General features: G+C 47.3%; 2 protein-coding genes across 9 annotated transcripts in view; one reads left to right on the top strand and one right to left on the bottom strand.

Moving 5' to 3' along the window:
• The window catches only part of SAPCD1 (suppressor APC domain containing 1), a gene marked incomplete at its 5' end in the record, with an annotated part of 31567 nt that extends 23482 nt beyond the window's left edge, over positions 1 to 8085 (top strand). The window contains 3 exons of the mRNA XM_083602218.1: positions 47 to 157; positions 2279 to 5716; positions 5838 to 8085. Coding sequence (XP_083458344.1) covers positions 47 to 157; positions 2279 to 2401 — 234 coding nt within the window. The 3' untranslated portion in view covers positions 2402 to 5716; positions 5838 to 8085. The remainder of the gene's footprint in view (positions 1 to 46; positions 158 to 2278; positions 5717 to 5837) is intronic.
• VWA7 (von Willebrand factor A domain containing 7) overlaps positions 6966 to 17244 on the bottom strand; it is a 38996-nt gene continuing 28717 nt past the window's right edge. For 7 of the 8 annotated variants that reach the window (XM_083600596.1, XM_083600598.1, XM_083600602.1 and 4 more), the window contains 4 exons: positions 14856 to 15139; positions 12517 to 12653; positions 10277 to 10445; positions 6966 to 9663 (listed from right to left, as the gene is read on the bottom strand). In XM_083600596.1, the coding sequence (XP_083456722.1) occupies positions 9238 to 9663; positions 10277 to 10445; positions 12517 to 12653; positions 14856 to 15139 (1016 nt within the window). In that variant the 3' untranslated portion in view covers positions 6966 to 9237. Of the gene's footprint in view, positions 9740 to 10276; positions 10446 to 12516; positions 12654 to 14855; positions 15140 to 17244 lie in introns of all 8 variants that reach the window. The other variant, XM_083600601.1, reaches the window with a different exon arrangement.

Genomic DNA, 17244 nt, shown 5'->3' on the forward strand with positions numbered 1-17244 from the left:
AGGAAGTTGTGCTCAGATAGTTATGCGGGTTTCCCCACTCCTCTAGCCTGAAGTCCCACCTCCTGGTTTAGGGGGGCCCCTTTATCCACCGGGAAAGAAGGAGTTTCAGCAGCAAGCTGTCACAGTCCTCAAGGAACAGAACCACCTGCTGATCAAGGTAAGGGGGAAACCCACAGGCTGGCCCATTTAAACAAAAAGCCAAGATGCACAAAGACAGAGTGGTGGAACTGAGTGGGACGACACCCACAGGGGGTCGAATGGTCAAGAAGGCAGTTTCTGCACATGTTGTAGAGGGAAGTGAGGGGTAGATGGGGCTCATCCACTTGGGAAGGGAGCTTGTGTAGGAGAAGGAAAACTCTGGTCTTAAACCTCCTCTGCCTTACAGTTATACACATTTGTGAGAAAGGCTTCGGGAGTAAACTCCAAGGAACAATCTGTGCCCGCTACTTTGGGACAAGAAAGGGCTAAGGACAGGCATAGGCAAACTCAGTCCCCCAGATGTTTTGGGACTACAACTCCCATTATCCCTGGTCCTGTGAGCTAGGGTGATGGGAGCTGTAGTCCCAAACCATCTGGAGGGCCGTGTTTGCCTATGCCTGGCTAAGGAGTACATCCTAAACAAATCCAGAGCGGAATCCCTAAGGCGGTTAGATGGCGCCTTGTACACTTCCTTCCGGCAGCTCCCGCAGCCCAGCTGGTGCCAAATGTCTTGCTCTGCTTTCCTTTGGACCCCATCAGCGAGGCCAAGAGGGAGGTCTTGTCATCTGGGCAGCCCAGGACCTCCATGCACACAGCCCAGGCTTGCACCCTGGAGAGGTTACTTCGGTGCTGCTAATGCAGCCATTTGACTTCACCCCCGGAGGCACACTCCATTGTCTCTCGAGACAGACGGATGCCGACAAGTCAAGCAATAGTGAAAGCCAGTGGCTGCCTCAGGACTCGCCCTTTTAGGAGGCAGACCAAGGTAACCTCCTGAGACACAGATTTTGGACACATTAAAAGGTGTCCACCTTGATCCCCCAGAACTGAGTCCCTGTATTCCCCTCTCATTCATGAAGTCCAGTGCAACAACATAGCGGTTCTGTTCTTGATAACGCTGCTTGGCTGCCTAACAAACGGTATCGGTGTTTCGATTTCTGGGAATGAAGTTGAGAGATGACCTAACCTGGGGAGAAAACAGCAAAGACCCGATGAAGTGAGCACAGCAGAGGTTATATTTTCTGAGAATCCTCCGGAAAAACAATCTCTCAAAGGACCTTTTGATGGCATTTTACCATTGTACTGTTGAGGGTGTATTAACTTATGGTCTGTGTGTGTGGTTTGGGAGCTGTACGGCCAGGGGAAAAACAATGCTGTCCAGGGTTGTAAAGACTGCAGAGAGAATAATTGGGTGCACTCTTCCCACCTTGGATCAAATCTATGCTTCCAGGTGCCATAAGAAAGCTGCAGAGATAGTGCAGGATAGTGCGCACCCTGGAAATGATCTCTTTCAGCTTCTACCTTCTGGAAGAAGCTACAGGGTTATAAAGACTAGGACTAGCCGTCTGAGAAACAGTTTCTACCCAAATGCAATTCTGGTTTTAAACACAGTATAAGGAGTCTCTATAGGAGTATATTATATTTTAAAATGGGGTTTCAGAGTTTTTAGGGGTTTTTGAATGTCTTATGTAGATTTACCAGCTATACCAGCTGCACTGGCTCCTGGTGGAGTACAGGATCAGGTTTAAGGTGCTGGTTTTAACCTTTAAAGCCCTATACGGCTTAGGACCCTCGTACCTACGGGACCGCCTCTCCTGGTATGTCCCACAGAGGAACTTACGGTCTTCAAATAAAAACATCCTGAAGGTCCCAGGCCACAGAGAGGTTAGGCTGGCCTCAACTAGAGCCAGGGCATTTTCGGCTGTGGCTCCAATCTGGTGGAACGCTCTGTCACAAGAGACTAGGGCCCTGCGGGACTTGACATCTTTCCGCAGGGCCTGCAAGACAGAGCTGTTCCACCAGGCCTTTGGCCAGGGCACAGCCTGACTCCCTCCTTTGGCAATCTTAAGCTTATGGTTGCCATCAATTTGATTTTAATTAATTTTTATAATGAAATGTTTTTAGAATGTTGCACTATTTTATTGTTGTTAGCCGCCCTGAGCCCGGCTTTGGCTGGGGAGGGCGGGATATAAATAAATTATTATTATTATTATTATTATTATTATTATTATTATTATTATTATTCAATTTCATTGTTCTGTATTGGACAATGACAATAAAGATATCGTATCGTATACAGGAAGTGTCTGAGAAGAGCGACCGCATTGCCCAGCTGGAACAAGAGAAAGCAGCTCTTTGCAAGCAGCTGAAAGAGACCCGCGGCTACAGACTACCCAGCCACAAGGAGTCCACCTTTATCTGACAGCCAAGGCCACACTCTGTCGACGGTCAGCAGCACGGCGATGTCCCTTTGTCCCCCCTGTGCCCGTGACATCACTTCCTTTGACTGGCCATCTTTCAGACAGACCTTTCTTGTGAAGGGGGCGTCGCAAACGTTTTCTCCTTTATGCCATTTCGGCCTGCTCCTGCAAGAGGCGCTAGAGGAACGCTAGACCTCTAGTCATCCAGCCCAATCTGAGGGGCCCGCAGCTCAGTCATAGAGCATCTGCTTGGCATGCAGAAGGTCACAGGTTCGATCCCCGGTGTCGCCAAGTAGGTGAATGTCGCCCCCTCCCCGCCTATCTGAAACCCTGGAGAGCCACTAGCAGGCAGCGTAGGCCAGTACTGAGTTAGATGGACCAATTGTCCGACTCTTGCATACGCCAACCTCTTTACGTTGCTGTTCAGTGGAGAGCTAGTGGATGTGGGATGGTAGCCGTAATATGTGCATATCCCCTCGGTTTGCATCATTTGCTTGGGAGATATTTCGAGACAGAGGATTGCTGTTACTATGAAAAGCTGGAAACAAAGGGCTATTGACATTCATGGAAAGGAGGAGGTGGGAAGGCAATTGGCCTGTCTGAGGGAAGGAGCCAGAGATGTGGAACATTGAGGGAGAGGCTGGAAAGAATGTTTCCTGGCCCAGGGCTGCCATTCAAATGTTGGCTGGGTCAGACATTGGGCAGGTCCCCACTCCCGGGTGCCACAAGGCCCCTTGACTTGCTACACTGAGGAGGTGGACTAGGTGAGGGAGGCCACCCACCTACCCCCACCCATGGAGGGTGGGAGCCAGTGTGGTGTAGTGGTTAAGAGCGGTGGACTCATAATCTGGGGAACCGGGTTCGCGTCTCTGCTCCTCCACATGCAGCTGCTGGGTGACCTTGGGCCAGTCACACTTCTCTGAAGTCTCTCAGCCCCACTCACCTCACAGAGTGTTTGTTGTGGGGGAGGAAGGAAAAGGAGAATGTTAGCCGCTTTGAGACTCTTTCGGGTAGTGATAACGCGGGATAGCAACTCCAAACCTTCTTCTTCTTCTTGCTCAAAGGCCCCCCACAGCCTAGAACCAACCCAGCCCCGGTTTTTGCTCCATCAGCACAACTCAAGACGTTTTGCTCCAGCTTGAAGCCTAGAACCTTGTTTTCTTAGCATGAGTTTAGGACTTTGTGTTAAGACGCAACATTTCACACTCGGCAGTGATGCAGAAAACATGGCTGGGCTCTGGTCTGGTTCCAAAACGTTTTTTTCTGTCTGAGGTGAAGGACAAGATGGCGCCTCCCCTATTCTGTGCTGGCTACACTGGCGGCTGACTCTTCTTTCAGTGCTGGTGACCAGAGAGGACACTCTGTTGCACCCGAAGGCGGCAGGCTAGAATCGGGAGGCACAGAGCAGGCCCTGCCCTCTTCATGGCCCCTCAGCAACAGGAAACCCTGCTCACGAAAATGAATGAGACGCCCCTTTCCTTTGGGGCACTTTTGCTATGTGCCATATCCTAGAGCTGCTGAACATTGTCCCTCTTATGTTCCCACTCAAATCTTCCTTCAAAAGACAGGACCATAACTCTCTCCTTGGCTGCCAAATTACATAGACCTTGCCTTTTGATAACTGGGTACAGGGGTACCTTGGTTCTCAAACTTAATCTGTTCCGGGAGTCCATTCCAAAACCAAAGCGTTCCAAAACCAAGGCGTGCTTTCCCATAGAAAGTAATGCAAAATGAATTAATCCGTTCCAGACTTTTAAAAACAACCCCTAAAACAGCAACTTAACATGAATTTTACTATCTAACGAGACCACTGATCCATAAAATGAAAGCAATAAGCAATGCACTGCAGTGACACAATCAATCAGTAGCTGAACTGAGTTCCACACAGTCACAAAAACAAAACAAAAAGAGCCACAAAAACAAAAACGCAAAATAAATAGCAAAAACAGACAGACCTCAGCATAACACTCAAAATGGAAGCGTAACGCTCAAAACGGAGCACGTTTGGCTTCCGAGAAAGGTTTGCAAACCGAAATACTTACTTCCAGGTTTGCGGTGTTTGGGTTCCAAGTTGTTTGAGTACTAAGGCGTTTGAGAACCAAGGTACCACTGTATAGCACTCTTAGTCTGGTTATATTTCCCTTCTTCGGTGAGGTAGGCCATTGCTATTGTGGGGAGAACCGAAACGAAGAGGTCATCTGTGGCAGCTTCGGGTGCTCTTTCCGTGGTCCAAAGATTAAGCCAACGCACCAACATTATTATTCCTCCTCTAATTCAACACCATTCCGTTAGCTCTTCCCGTTTTGTTTTTGAAGAAGTCGCTTTCTTATTAAGCTTATTTTCTGATGGCCTTTGTTGACAGGACAGCCATGAAGCCGGGGGGGGGGGACAGAGTGGCACACAGCTTTTACTTCTGGTTCCCATTTAAAAGACGGAAAAGCGGAAGGGCATAGCAAAGCCATGGCATCCTAACGCCTTCCATTAAAAAGATGTTAGGCTAGCAGGTAATGGGAGCAGCTAGGGCATGGGAGCTCAGTTGATGGAGCATCTTCTTTGCATCCAGAAGGTCGCCAGTTCAATCCCTGGCATCTCTAGGTACGGCTGGGAATGTTCCAGGAACCTTGGAGACCTGCTGCCAATCAGTGTAGACAGTACTGACCAATGGTCAAACTCTGTTTGCGGCAGCTTTCTTTGCTCCTATGAAAAAGACCAATGCCTGACTCCCTAAATATCCACTACCGGTCAAGGCAAACATGATTGTGCTAGATGGTAGGCCTGACTTGCTGTAGGCCGTCATCTACATTCCTGTATTGCAGGGAGGGAAATATGAAGCAACCCCCTACATAGGATTTGCCTATAGATATTTGCCAGGGACCCTTCCCATAGGTATATGCATAATCTACTTATTTGTAGGGTGCCAAGACCTGGTCAGTCCTCTAGAATCATACTGGAACGGACTACAAGGATCATCTGGTCCAACCCCTGGCAGTGCAGGAATAATAATAATAATTTATTATTTATACCCCGCCCATCTGGCTGGGTCCCCCCAGCCACTCTGGACGGCTTCAAACAGAACACTAAAATACAATAACCTATTAAACATTAAAAGCTTCCCTAAACAGGGCTGCCTTCAGATGTCTTCTAAAAGTTTGGTAGTTATTTTTCTCTTTGACATCTGGTGGGAGGGCGTTCCACAGGGCGGGTGCCACTACCAAGAAGGCCCTCTGCCTGGTTCCCTGTAACTTGGCTTCTCGTAGCGAGGGAACCGCCAGAAGGCCCTCGGTGCTGGACCTCAGTGTCCGGGCAGAACGATGGGGGTGGAGACATTCCTTCAGGTATACTGGACCGAGGCTGTTTAGGGCTTTAAAGGTCAGCACCAACAATGAGTTGTGCTCGGAGTGCTTCACCCCATCTGGCTGCCTTGCAGAACTAATGGAGGTGGAGACACTCATTCAGGAATCTTTCAAACCCACAGCCCTGAGATTAAGGATCTTGTGCTCTACCAACCGAGCTATCCCTCAGGTCTCTGTGTGCCCATTTGATCTCTTTGGCTCATGTTCGGTATTGGGTCATTTTGTTAATCCAGGGAAAGCAAAAATTGGGCACTGCTAGTTTCACATGGTCGTTTTCTACCTTCAATAGTTTTCTACCCTCAATAACTTCCACAAAACTGAAGTATACAGGGGTAATTTTTTCCACCCAAGCCTATTCAAATGTGTCTCAGGGTGATAAAATGTCTCGGAACAAAGCCATATGTGTCGTGTGTCAGGAGAAAGGCACCTGTCTGCTTGCTTGGTTTGGGATTTCCTTGGAAAAAATACGACGGACTCTGTTAAACCCCAACAGCAAAAATCAATAGGTGTCCTAAGGGTTTTTCATTTGCAGAACAGAAATGGTAAATGATAAGTGACTGAAATTTGGGGACAGGGCTTACTCCTGGCACAGGTGACAACAATTTAGAAGTACGGCGTGGATCAGCTTCTGTGTAATTTCCAACCAGAGCGTAAGCCTCGGGTGGATTTCAACCCCATTTTCAAACCTGGCATTTAGAGCTGGGTATTTAGGATTTTTCAAGTGATCTGAACCACTGGCCTCCAGTGCCTGACTCTACATAAGCTGCCAGGCCCTGCCCACTAAGCAGGTATTTTTAAAAGCCAGCATTGATTATCTTAATCACTTTCTCATACGGATGCTAGCAGCAATCCAAACCTCAAATCTATGGCTCCCCCTGCTGGCTTCAACAATATAACACTACTCAAATGTGAATAATTTATATTCCCTATTCCCCTTTCGCATCCCCCAGTTATCACCCCTTTTTTAAAAAAAAACCAACAACCAACCAAACTTTATTTATTCAAACGTTTGTATAGAAAAGAACTGAAATTTATGCGTGATTAAAACATATTTGTTATTTTAATTTTGCACCCTAAGCTCACTCCCACATCCCCCCCCCGGGGGGGCGGGGATCCTCAAAACCTATTGCACATTTTATTATTGAAATAGTTCAAGAGGAAAAAAAGCAAGACACCACCATTCTACATTTCAGTTGACACAAAAGTCGAAAAATTTCCAAATGCTTCTTTTTATCCATTAAACAAATATCTATCTATATACGAAACAACAACAACACGAATCTCATACAGCGAAAACTAAAATATCCAGAACTTTAAAAAATAATTTGCATAAAAATATAGAGAGGACGATTTAGACCCAGTAGGCAAAAATATACAGTTCAAGTTTAACTGAAAGGAAGTCTGGAGAAGAGGAACGCTTCATGCAGAGAAGAATCTCAGATCTTAAGGCACGCTTAAAGCCAAATTGGTGGAAGACCTGTGGTCGATGCTCCTAACTTTTTCTTTACTTCACAGTGGCTGCGGAAGAAGCTAGTGCTTTCAGCAGGAAAGCCACTATTTATTTCCTCAACTGAAATATCTGCCATCTTCCCCCCACCCCACCATGCTGCTTCCTATATGGAAAGCGGGACAGGTTTTTTCAGTTTGACCAGGAAAACAACACAGGGGAAAGTTTGATCATCACCTCTCCCAGCTCAGTCATATTAAGACTGAATGGCCCAGATCTCACTGCAGCTAACTAGCAGTAGCCTGAGGGAACAGGGGTTACAGAGAGGGAGGGAGGCCATGGCAGGGCCCAAGATGGGAGGAGGCGGCAAGACAGACCCACCTGAGCAGGGGAAGGGACCAATTCTGTTCCAGCCAGAATCCCCTGCACAGGTTAATCTAGGAAGAGGCAACTGGAAATGGATTGGCAAGGCTTGCCAATTCCCAATTCTTTCACAAGAGGAACCATAAAAGGGTTCTCCAGATAGCCGGTTGGGCCACTCACACAAAAGGAGAAGGTGTGGAGGTTCAACAGCTACTAGATCCCGGCTAGACTTCTTAAAGGGTGTCAGAGGATGCTCCGCTGTTTTTTTCCTGCGACGGACTAACCCAGTGATGAAGTGGCAGAGAGGCAGGAAAATAGGAGTGGGAAGAAAGGCACACGTAAGAACAGGAGGAAGGAAGAGCGAAGGAAGATTTCCTGGGCCAGCCTATAACATTTGTTGCCTGAAGCAAAGTTGATTCTCCACTGGCAACCCCCGATTTCATGCACAGAATCTAGCCAGACTGGCTACCAAACCTTGTTTCAACTCAGGCAATGGGACAGCACTTTCCCACTGCACACGTAAGAGGAGCAGGCTTCTTTTAGGGGGTGCAGGGCAGTCTGTGTGGGGCGTGCACACAGCTCTCTTCTCCAATGCTTTAACACCCTTGGCATCTGCCTCCTGAGGCAGCCGCCTCCCTCTGCCTAACAGTAGGGCCAGTCCTGAGAATTCTCTTGAGTACGCAAATAGAGAATGGAAATCGATCGCTGATCAAAAGGTAACGGTGTACAGAGGGTGTCCAGGCATCGAGCACGGACTCTGAAAAGTTTTATACAGCCACGGTAAGAAAGGAATTTAGAAAGGGTGTGTGAAAAGAATGGAGGGGACTTTTGGGGTAAAGGAATGAAGAGGACGACAACTGTAGGATAAACTGATTGGGGGCCATTTCAGGGGTAACAGGAGACTTGGGGACCTGTTTCCAGCCGGCAAAAATGAAGCAGTTAGCCTTGCACACTTCTGGTGGCCAGGTCAAAATAATATGGGGAGACATACACAGAAGCAGAACGGGTAAGAACTGCAACACACAAGTAGAGGCTGTAGATAGACAAATGATTAAAAGGGTATGGGGGCACAGACAGGGAAAAAGTATGTGAGATGGGGAAAAGATGGCCTGTTCAGTCTGGCTAGTAATGCCCTTCTGCGCATGGAACTCATAGCAGCAAGGATGTGGGTTTGGGCCCCACACATCTCCCTCCAGGGAGCAGCCATGCCCCTCTGGTCGAGCATGTGGTACAGCATGCGCAAGTCCCAGTTTCAACCCTGCCACTGCCCCTTAAAAGGATCTCAGGTGGTTAAGGCTGAAAAGCCAGCAGGCACCCCTACCAGACAGCTCAAACTGGGCTACATGACCCAAAGATCTGGCTCAGTTATACGGAAGCTTCTTCTATTGTTCTCTTCAGATAGACTCTGCCGCCGCGAAGCTCAAGAGCAGCTCAGATCAGGTAAAGAGGGTGGAATCTGAGGCTCGGAGCGTTTTACCACCTATCAATCACAGTACAATACACACGTCAGTAGTCAGGACCCGCCTTGTGCTTTGAAGGCCCAGAATTCAGGACCTGCCCATCTGCTTGGCATCTTCCAAGCTCATTCATTCTCTTCCTCGGAAAGGCAAAAGGCCACAATATCCCTACAGCCTCTACAGTCAGAGAGGTCCCTTCCTCCAGCCGGGAGTTTCCCCTATGACACACACATCATCCATCCAATTGCCATGGACACCATTAATGCCCACCCCCAGGACGCAGCAGCCCCTGCTGCCGCCACAGGCTTCCTAAGGACCTCAGGAGGGGACGCTCTTGGCTTCACAGTAAGAGCAGGGGGCGCCGACGCCACTTGGCACCGATACTTCTGCCCAAGAAGGTTGGTGACCACCAGCCTAGCTTGCTGCGAGCAACAGTCCGAGTTGTAAGCGACGGACTCCGCCAGCCCGTCAGCGTGGTGAGCGACCACAGCGCCCCCTTCCACATGCACCGAGCGGACGCCAGCTTCGTCCCAGATCCGCAAGGTGGCCGTCCAACGCTGGTCATGGCAAGGGGTCCGCGGTGGGCCACAGGACCCGCCGACAGAAGTGACGTTGCAGGCTGGGGAGGAGACTGGGTTCTGCACCTGTGGGCGAAGAGGAGCTTCTTGTTACAGCATATCCAGAAACGAGGTGTTCGGATAGAGGGTCTGGTAACCAAGCCTGATAAGGAACAGCTGAGGCAGCTGGGTATGTTTAGCCAAGCTAAGAGGAGACTGGATAGTCATCTTCAAATATCTTAAAGGCTGCCACATGGAAGATGGAGCTAGCTTGTTTTCTTTTTTGTGTTTATTATTATTATTATTTTAAAAAATCTTTTCTTCACAAAGAGAGCAGTCTGATTGGTTGTCCCTTAAAGATTCTATCGCATACACAGGATCATGGGTTTGGAAGCGACTGTCCTCCCCAAACTTGTAACACTATGACCCATGAGTACTTCCTTGCTCCTTTTGACAAGCCTGCATCCTTCTGATGGTTTTCAAGCAAACCATGTGTATGGAACCTGTGCAGATATCTGTTGGACTACAATTCCCATCATCCACTGGCCATGCTGACCAGGCTGATGGGATTTGGAGTCCAGCATCGGGGGGGGGGGACACACACCACAGGTTCCCCATCCCAATATATAATCAAAGAATAACTCCAGGAATTCTCCCGTGGGCACCCTGCTCCCCAGTTTTCTTCCCCCCAAAAACTCACCAGAGGTAGAGGCATCACAAGCAGCTGTAGATGGGCAAAGCTAGGATCCCCAGATGGGTGAAGGAGGCTGGCCTGCAGCGTCAGGGTGATCACAGAGCCAGGACCAGTGGCATCAGGTACATTAAAGGTAATGAGTCCGGTTGCAGTTTGGTTAAAGTCCAATTGTAGCCTGCAGTAAAGGGGAGTGGAAGTTGTTAGGTTTCTGTTTGTGCCACGGGTGCAGTGCTTGGAGTCACAAGACTCTGTTTACATTCCAGAGATTCCAGACTGTTGGAAGTCTCACGGGAGACGGATGCTTATATTACTGGTTTCCTGTTCCTTTGTTTCAGTTGCCTCTCTGCTCTCACAGACAGAGGATGTATTTTCTTTTCTGTCTGCGTAGTTAGAAATAAAACTCTTCGCAATGTAGCTCATATTTCTCGTCCTTCCCTGCTGCTGTATACTCTGCGTAATGGGGGAACGTGCCTGGAGCCTCATCAAACGCTCAGGTCATTAATCATGTTGGAGGACTCGGCTGGAGGAATAGTTTGGTCGAACGCAAGTCCGAAAGAAGTTAATATTTAAGAAATAGATGGGTGGCCTAAACATTATCAAGCAGCTTCAGTATTTTATCTAGCTGTTTAAAACATGTATAGACTGTATTTCATATAAAACCAGGAGTTTGTAAGGTAAGATCATGGGTAGGCAAACTAAGGCCCGGGGGCCGGATCTGGCCCAATTGCCTTCTAAATCTGGCTCATGGACGGTCCGATAATCAGCGTGTTTTTACATGAGTAGAATGTGTGCTTTTATTTAAAATGCATCTATGGGTTATTTGTGGGGCATGGGAATTCATTCATTCCCCCCATCCCCCAAAAAATATAGTCCAGCCCACCACAAGGTCTGAGGGACAGTGGACAGGCCCCCTGCTGAAAAAGTTTGCTTACCCCTGGGTAAAATCAATACAATATGGTATGACCAGCAACAAAATTGCCTCCACCGCTAATCAGAGAGGCAACACCCCTAATTTCTTTCCCCTCTAAACATGAGGAGGTAGGGGACAAAGACCCGCAGAGGCCTAAACCCTCACCACCCAGCTTTTATAATAATAATAATAATAATATCTTTATTGTCATTGCCCCCTCTCAGGGACAACAAAATTACTTGACTGCTCCATAAAAACACTAATTAAAACAATACAGTATAGTACAGCAAGGAAGATTAGATGACTTTCAAAGTCCAGGCTTCCCATTCAGGGCCGAGATTGCTCTGGAGAAGAAGCTGTTCTTAAGATGGCTCGTTCTTGTCTTCATCGTCCTGTATCTCCGTCCCGATGGCAGGAGCTCGAAGAGACAGTGACCAGGATGCGATGGATCTTTTACTATGTCCAGTGCCTTCCTATGGCACCTTGTGGCATAAATCTGCTCTAAGGTGGAGAGTGGGCAGCCAACAATGCTCTCTGCTGCCTTAACAACTCTGCACAACCCCATCCTGTCCTGGGTAGTACAGCTTCCGTACCACACACATAAGCCATAAGTGAGCACGCTCTCAATGGCACAGTGATAGAAGGCAAGCAGCAGTTTCTGCGGAAGATGGTTTTTCCTTAGAATTCTCAAAAAGTACAGTCTCTGCTGCGCCTTCTTCACAAGCCCCCTTGTGTTGACACTCCAGGACAGATCCTCTTGTAATTCAATGCCCAAAAATCTGAACGTTGTTACCCTCTCCACACAGACCCCATCAATCAAAAGTGGCTGGATATTGCTCTTCTGTCTCCTGAAGTCCACCACAAGCTCCTTTGTCTTCCTTGTATTTATGAGCAAGTTGTTAGCTCTGCACCACTCTGTCAGCCGCTCCACCTCATCTCTATAATCCGTTTCACCCTCCCTTTCAGGGATGAGCCCAATCACGGTTGTGTCATCTGCAAATTTGACAACCCTGTTACTAGGGTGAGCAGCGACACAATCGTACGTGTAGAGAATATAAAGGAGCGGACTGAGTACGCATCCCTGTGGATGCGTTCTCACATGCACAGGATCCTGAGATCTCCAAGAACGTTCACAGCCTTAGGATCTTAAAACATTTCTTATTTTGGAAAGGAAATTCAGTTTTTAGGAAGTTGCATTCTGCACAGTGCGATAGTGGAATGCGCACAAGCCCTGCCTTTGGAATGTGGGGCAGGGCAGGGCATAAAAGACTAGAAAACGCCGAGTTACAATGCTAGGAACTGGTGTCTTCCATGGTTGCTCATTCATCAGAATTACCTGGAGCTGGAGATGTTGACCGGGAACCCAGGAACACTGCTTACCCTCAGATCATACTGCTTAGGTGAGCCGGGATTCGTCACCTTCCAGGCAACGGCAACAGGTCTCCCTGGGAACACCGGAGCATCTGTGCTCAGCTGGAACAAAGCAGGGCGTAGGTTAGAGCTCCCTAAAGGAAGGCATGCGCAAATGCTCAGGTGCATATTTGCAGTTAGGTTTGCACAGATGTGGGTGGCACTGTGGGTTAAGCCACAGAGCCTAGGACTTGCCAATCAGAAGGTCGGCGGTTCGAATCCCTGTGACGGGGTGAGGTCCCGTTGCTCGGTCCCTGCTCCTGCCAACCTAGCAGTTCGAAAGCACGTCAAAGTGCAAGTAGATAAATAGGTACCACTCTGGCAGGAAGGTAAACAGCGCTGCTCTGGTTCGCCAGAAGCGACTTAGTCATGCTGGCCACATGACCCGGAAGTTGTACGCTGGCTCCCTCGGCCAATAAAGCGAGATGAGCGCCGCAACCCCAGAGTCGGCCACGACTGGACCTAATGGCCAGGGGTCCCTTTACCTTTACTTGCACAGACCAAAAAAGCATGACGGTGTGCCCCTTGATTTATTTTTTAAAATGTCATTAAAAAAAGCAGTTTACAGCCATAAAACCTTACAATAAAAAACAGCAAAAAGCTCAGAGCAGATTTCAATTAACGCTTAGCGGGAAAGTGTTTTCTTAATTGCCTGCACAGGCTTGGCAGAATGGCATTTTTTTTTTCAGCAGGCATTTAACAACTGGCACAGAAGGCACCTGCTGAATCCCCCACAGGACTGGGCCAATGGCAGTTTCTTTTTTCTTCTTTTCTTTTTTTGTGACAAAGTATCATAAATAAATAAGAATAAACATGTGCACTCCACCACCGAGACCATTCCATTGTAACTATCCAACCTCCCAAAATTTCAACACCTCTTGCGATGGTTTAACCCCTTTCCAGAAGTACTGTTTTTGGGGGACAGGGGGTGGGCAGGTGTGGGGGATTCCCTGGTCCTGAATGGGGTAACTGTGCCCCTGAAGGACCAGGTGCGCAGCCTGGGAGTCATTTTGGACTCACAGCTGTCCATGGAGGCGCAAGTCAGTTCTGTGTCCAGGGCAGCTGTCTACCAGCTCCATCTGGTACGCAGGCTGAGACCCTACCTGCCCATGGACTGTCTAGCCAGAGTGGTGCATGCTCTGGTTATCTCCCGCTTGGACTACTGCAATGCGCTCTACGTGGGGCTCTTTGAAGGTGACCTGGAAAGTGCAATTAATCCAGAATGCGGCAGCTAGACTGGTGACTTGGTGTGGCCGCCGGGACCACATAACACCGGTCCTGAGAGATCTGCATTGGCTCCCAGTATGTTTCCGAGCACAATTCAAAGTGTTGGTGGAACACCCTCCCTTCAGATGTGAAGGAAATAAGCAGCTATCCTATCTTTAAAAGACATCTGAAGGCAGCCCTGGTTCAGGGAAGTTTTTAATATTTAATGCTGTACTGTTTTTAACACTTGATTGGGAGCCACCCAGAGTGGCTGGGGAAACTCAGCCAGATGGGCAGGGTATAAAAAATATATTATTATTATTATTATTATTATTATTATTATTATTATTATTATTATTATTATTCCATTTTTACAGTACAAATTCTACAAACACCCTCCATATCTCCTCAAAATTGTTTCTCCTGCATATTCCCCATCTTACCTTAATGGCACTTATTAATTTATCATTAATAGCTACATCCCATACCTCTTTATACCATTCTTCCATTTTATATTCTGCTTGTCCCTTCTACTTCCTAGCTATAATAATGTGTGCAGCTGTCAAACTTGTGAGCATGTCCTTCATAGCCTGCAAACCTTCCACCCCATCAAAAATTGAAATTAATGCTACCTCTGAGCTTTTGGTCAGCTTTAACCCAGTGATTTCTGTTATCTCCTTCAACACCCTTTGCCAGAAAAATTGCACATATTTACACATATTACCCACCCCCACATGTGAACATAATTCCCTGTTTCTTGGCATACAATTGCAGTTTCTGCTTTACAGGGAGTCGGACTAGATGACTAGATGACTAGTCCCTCCCAACTCTTACAATTCTATGATTCTATGTTTATTTAAACTGCAGGTACTTCAATTAAACTGTACTAAAAAGTTTTGTGAGCCCATTTTTTTTAAAAAAACAACACCTCATATTTTTGTCTATCCCCTCAGTGATGACACCCGGGGCAGCCCGCACCCACCACACACCCGCTTCCTCCGCCACTGCAGCTTCCCCAAGTTGAGACGCATGGCTCTCTTCTTCGCTTCCCTGCCTTACCTCCAGCAGGGATGCCTCCACAGTGGTCGCCTGTGGGGCAGCCCTCTCCACCTTCCGGCCGTCTCCATCCAGAGCCCGCAGCACTACAGAGAAGCTGCTGTCGGTCATCAGGGTGGGAGGCAGCTTGGCCGCCAGCAGGTCCGTCCGGTTGGCTCCTCCTTCCAGTTTCAGCTGCTCGAGGCTGCCTCCCCTCCCCTCCAGGTTCACAGCTTTCAGCTGAACTGAGCCAGCCTCATGGGATCGCTTCAAACCAGTCGCCATAACGACCAGGTAAGTGGGCAGGCCTGTTGAAAGGAAAGGCAAAAGCTCTGTGCAGAACTGGCCAAAATGACAGACAGATTAAGAGAAAAAGACAACAGCGACTTTGAAAAAGAATGGGAACCATTTACAGTGGTACCTCAGGTTAAGTACTTAATTCGTTCCAGAGGTCCATTCTTAACCTGAAACTGTTCTTAACCTGAGGTACCACTTTAGCTCATGGGGCCTCCTGCTGCCACCGCGCCGCCAGAGCACGATTTCTGTTCTCATCCTGAAGCAAAGTTTTTAACCTGAAGCACTATTTCTGGGTTAGCGGAGTCTGTAACCTGAAGCGTATGTAACCTGAAGCGTATGTAACCCAAGGTACCACTGTATATTATATTTGCAGAAACAAAGAAAGTCAATAGACTTGATGGCAGGATTTAAATAAACATTCACATTATTAGTATTAGAAAATAGTGAAATATTACGGTGTGTATTTACATTTATTTTTCTGTTTTCAGGCTTGATGTTATGTTATTAATAACTTTTTCTGTTAGGAGATAGCAAAGTGGGTGAAAAGAGAAACAAACCAGAAGCAGAAGTTGGGGGAAGCCCTGGAGGGGAGGGAGAGAGGAATATATAGTAAATGTTAAGAATTTTGAGATGTATGTAATGAATGAAAAAGAAGAATGAATAAAAAAAATTAAAAAGAAAAAGAAATGAAAGGCAAAAGCTCATTGGACCACGCCTGTTGCTGGGAGAGTACAGGACGGAAGAGTAGGGATGCAGGTGGCGCTGCGGTCTAAACCAATGAGCCTCTTGGGCATGATGATCAGAAGGTCGGCAGTTTGAATCCCCGCAACAGAGTGAGCTCCCATTGCTCTCTCCCAGCTCCTGCCAACCTGGCAGTTTGAAAGCACACCAGTGCAAGTAGATAAATAGGTACAACTGTGGCGGGAAGGTAAACGGCATTTTTGTGCACTCTGGTTTCTGTCACGGTGTCCCGTTGCGCCAGAAGTGGTTTTGTCATGCTGGCCACATGACCTGGAAAGCTGTCTGAGGAAAAACGCCGGCTCCCTCAGCTTGAAAGCAAGATGTGTGCTCCAACCCCATAGTTTCCTTTGACTGGACTTCCCCTTGGGGGCATCTTGACGGGACAATGTGAGAACAGGATGCCTGCCTCGATGGGCCGTTGGTCAAATCCAGCAGCGCTATTCTTGTATTTTTTGTTTTCATCCAATCCCAAAAATGCTAAGTGTGGCTGCTTATTAGCAGGGCCTCTGGAAGTATCCAAGCCTGCAATTAGGCTAGAAATTGGCAGCAAGCAATAATGTCTGAGGAAACAGGTGAGGCCAAGGTGTGGAATGGAACCAACAGAGGGATTGTTTTGTATCTGACTGCCAAAGAATATCGGACAGTTAATAGAGAGAAAGGCTTGGGGGTGGGGGGAAGTATTTTCCAAAAACCAACATTATGAAAAAGCAGAACATATTAAACTGAAATTCTACGGAGAGCACAGATGAAAAGCTAAACAAAAAACTATGAAGAGACAAATGTTTTGCGTTTTGCCAATAGATTTTTTAAAAGACAGGTGAAATCCTTTAAATGTCTAGGTTTGAGCTATAAAAACTCCGTCTTCTAACAATGCACATCCCACAAATGGTTTCCATATTATATCTTGGTGTTCTCCCATGAATAAACTCAGTATTGGGTTTTTTAAAAATTTTTAAAATTCCTTTCTAAAATCAAGAAAAATTTGATTGCTTAAATTGGGTCACTTTTCCCATAGGCCCACCACATACGTTTAAATGATCCCTTAATGGTTCATTCTTTCCAACACACTGGTGAACTTGTTTTTTCTGAATATTCTCAGTGGCATGAAGTACACATTTTGTGCAGATTTTATTGATGTTTCTTACAGCTGGGTGGAAGTAGACCCATAGGGAAATTTGCCACATGAAGAAGACCACTTGTTGCTCCTCAGTGTCTAATTCCCAGTCCACTTCCTATGGTATTTTAAGACTGGATAATGACAAGGACTTTTTAACTTAAAAAAAAAAAATCACTGTCACTCCCCAGTGCAACCCCTTGCTGCTGCTGCACAGCTGTGTGAAAACTAACACTGAGCCATTGAAGGAGAAAGATCCCA

Source organism: Podarcis filfolensis (assembly GCF_964270895.1).
Source record: "Podarcis filfolensis genome assembly, chromosome: 2".
Lineage (NCBI taxonomy): Eukaryota > Metazoa > Chordata > Lepidosauria > Squamata > Lacertidae > Podarcis > Podarcis filfolensis.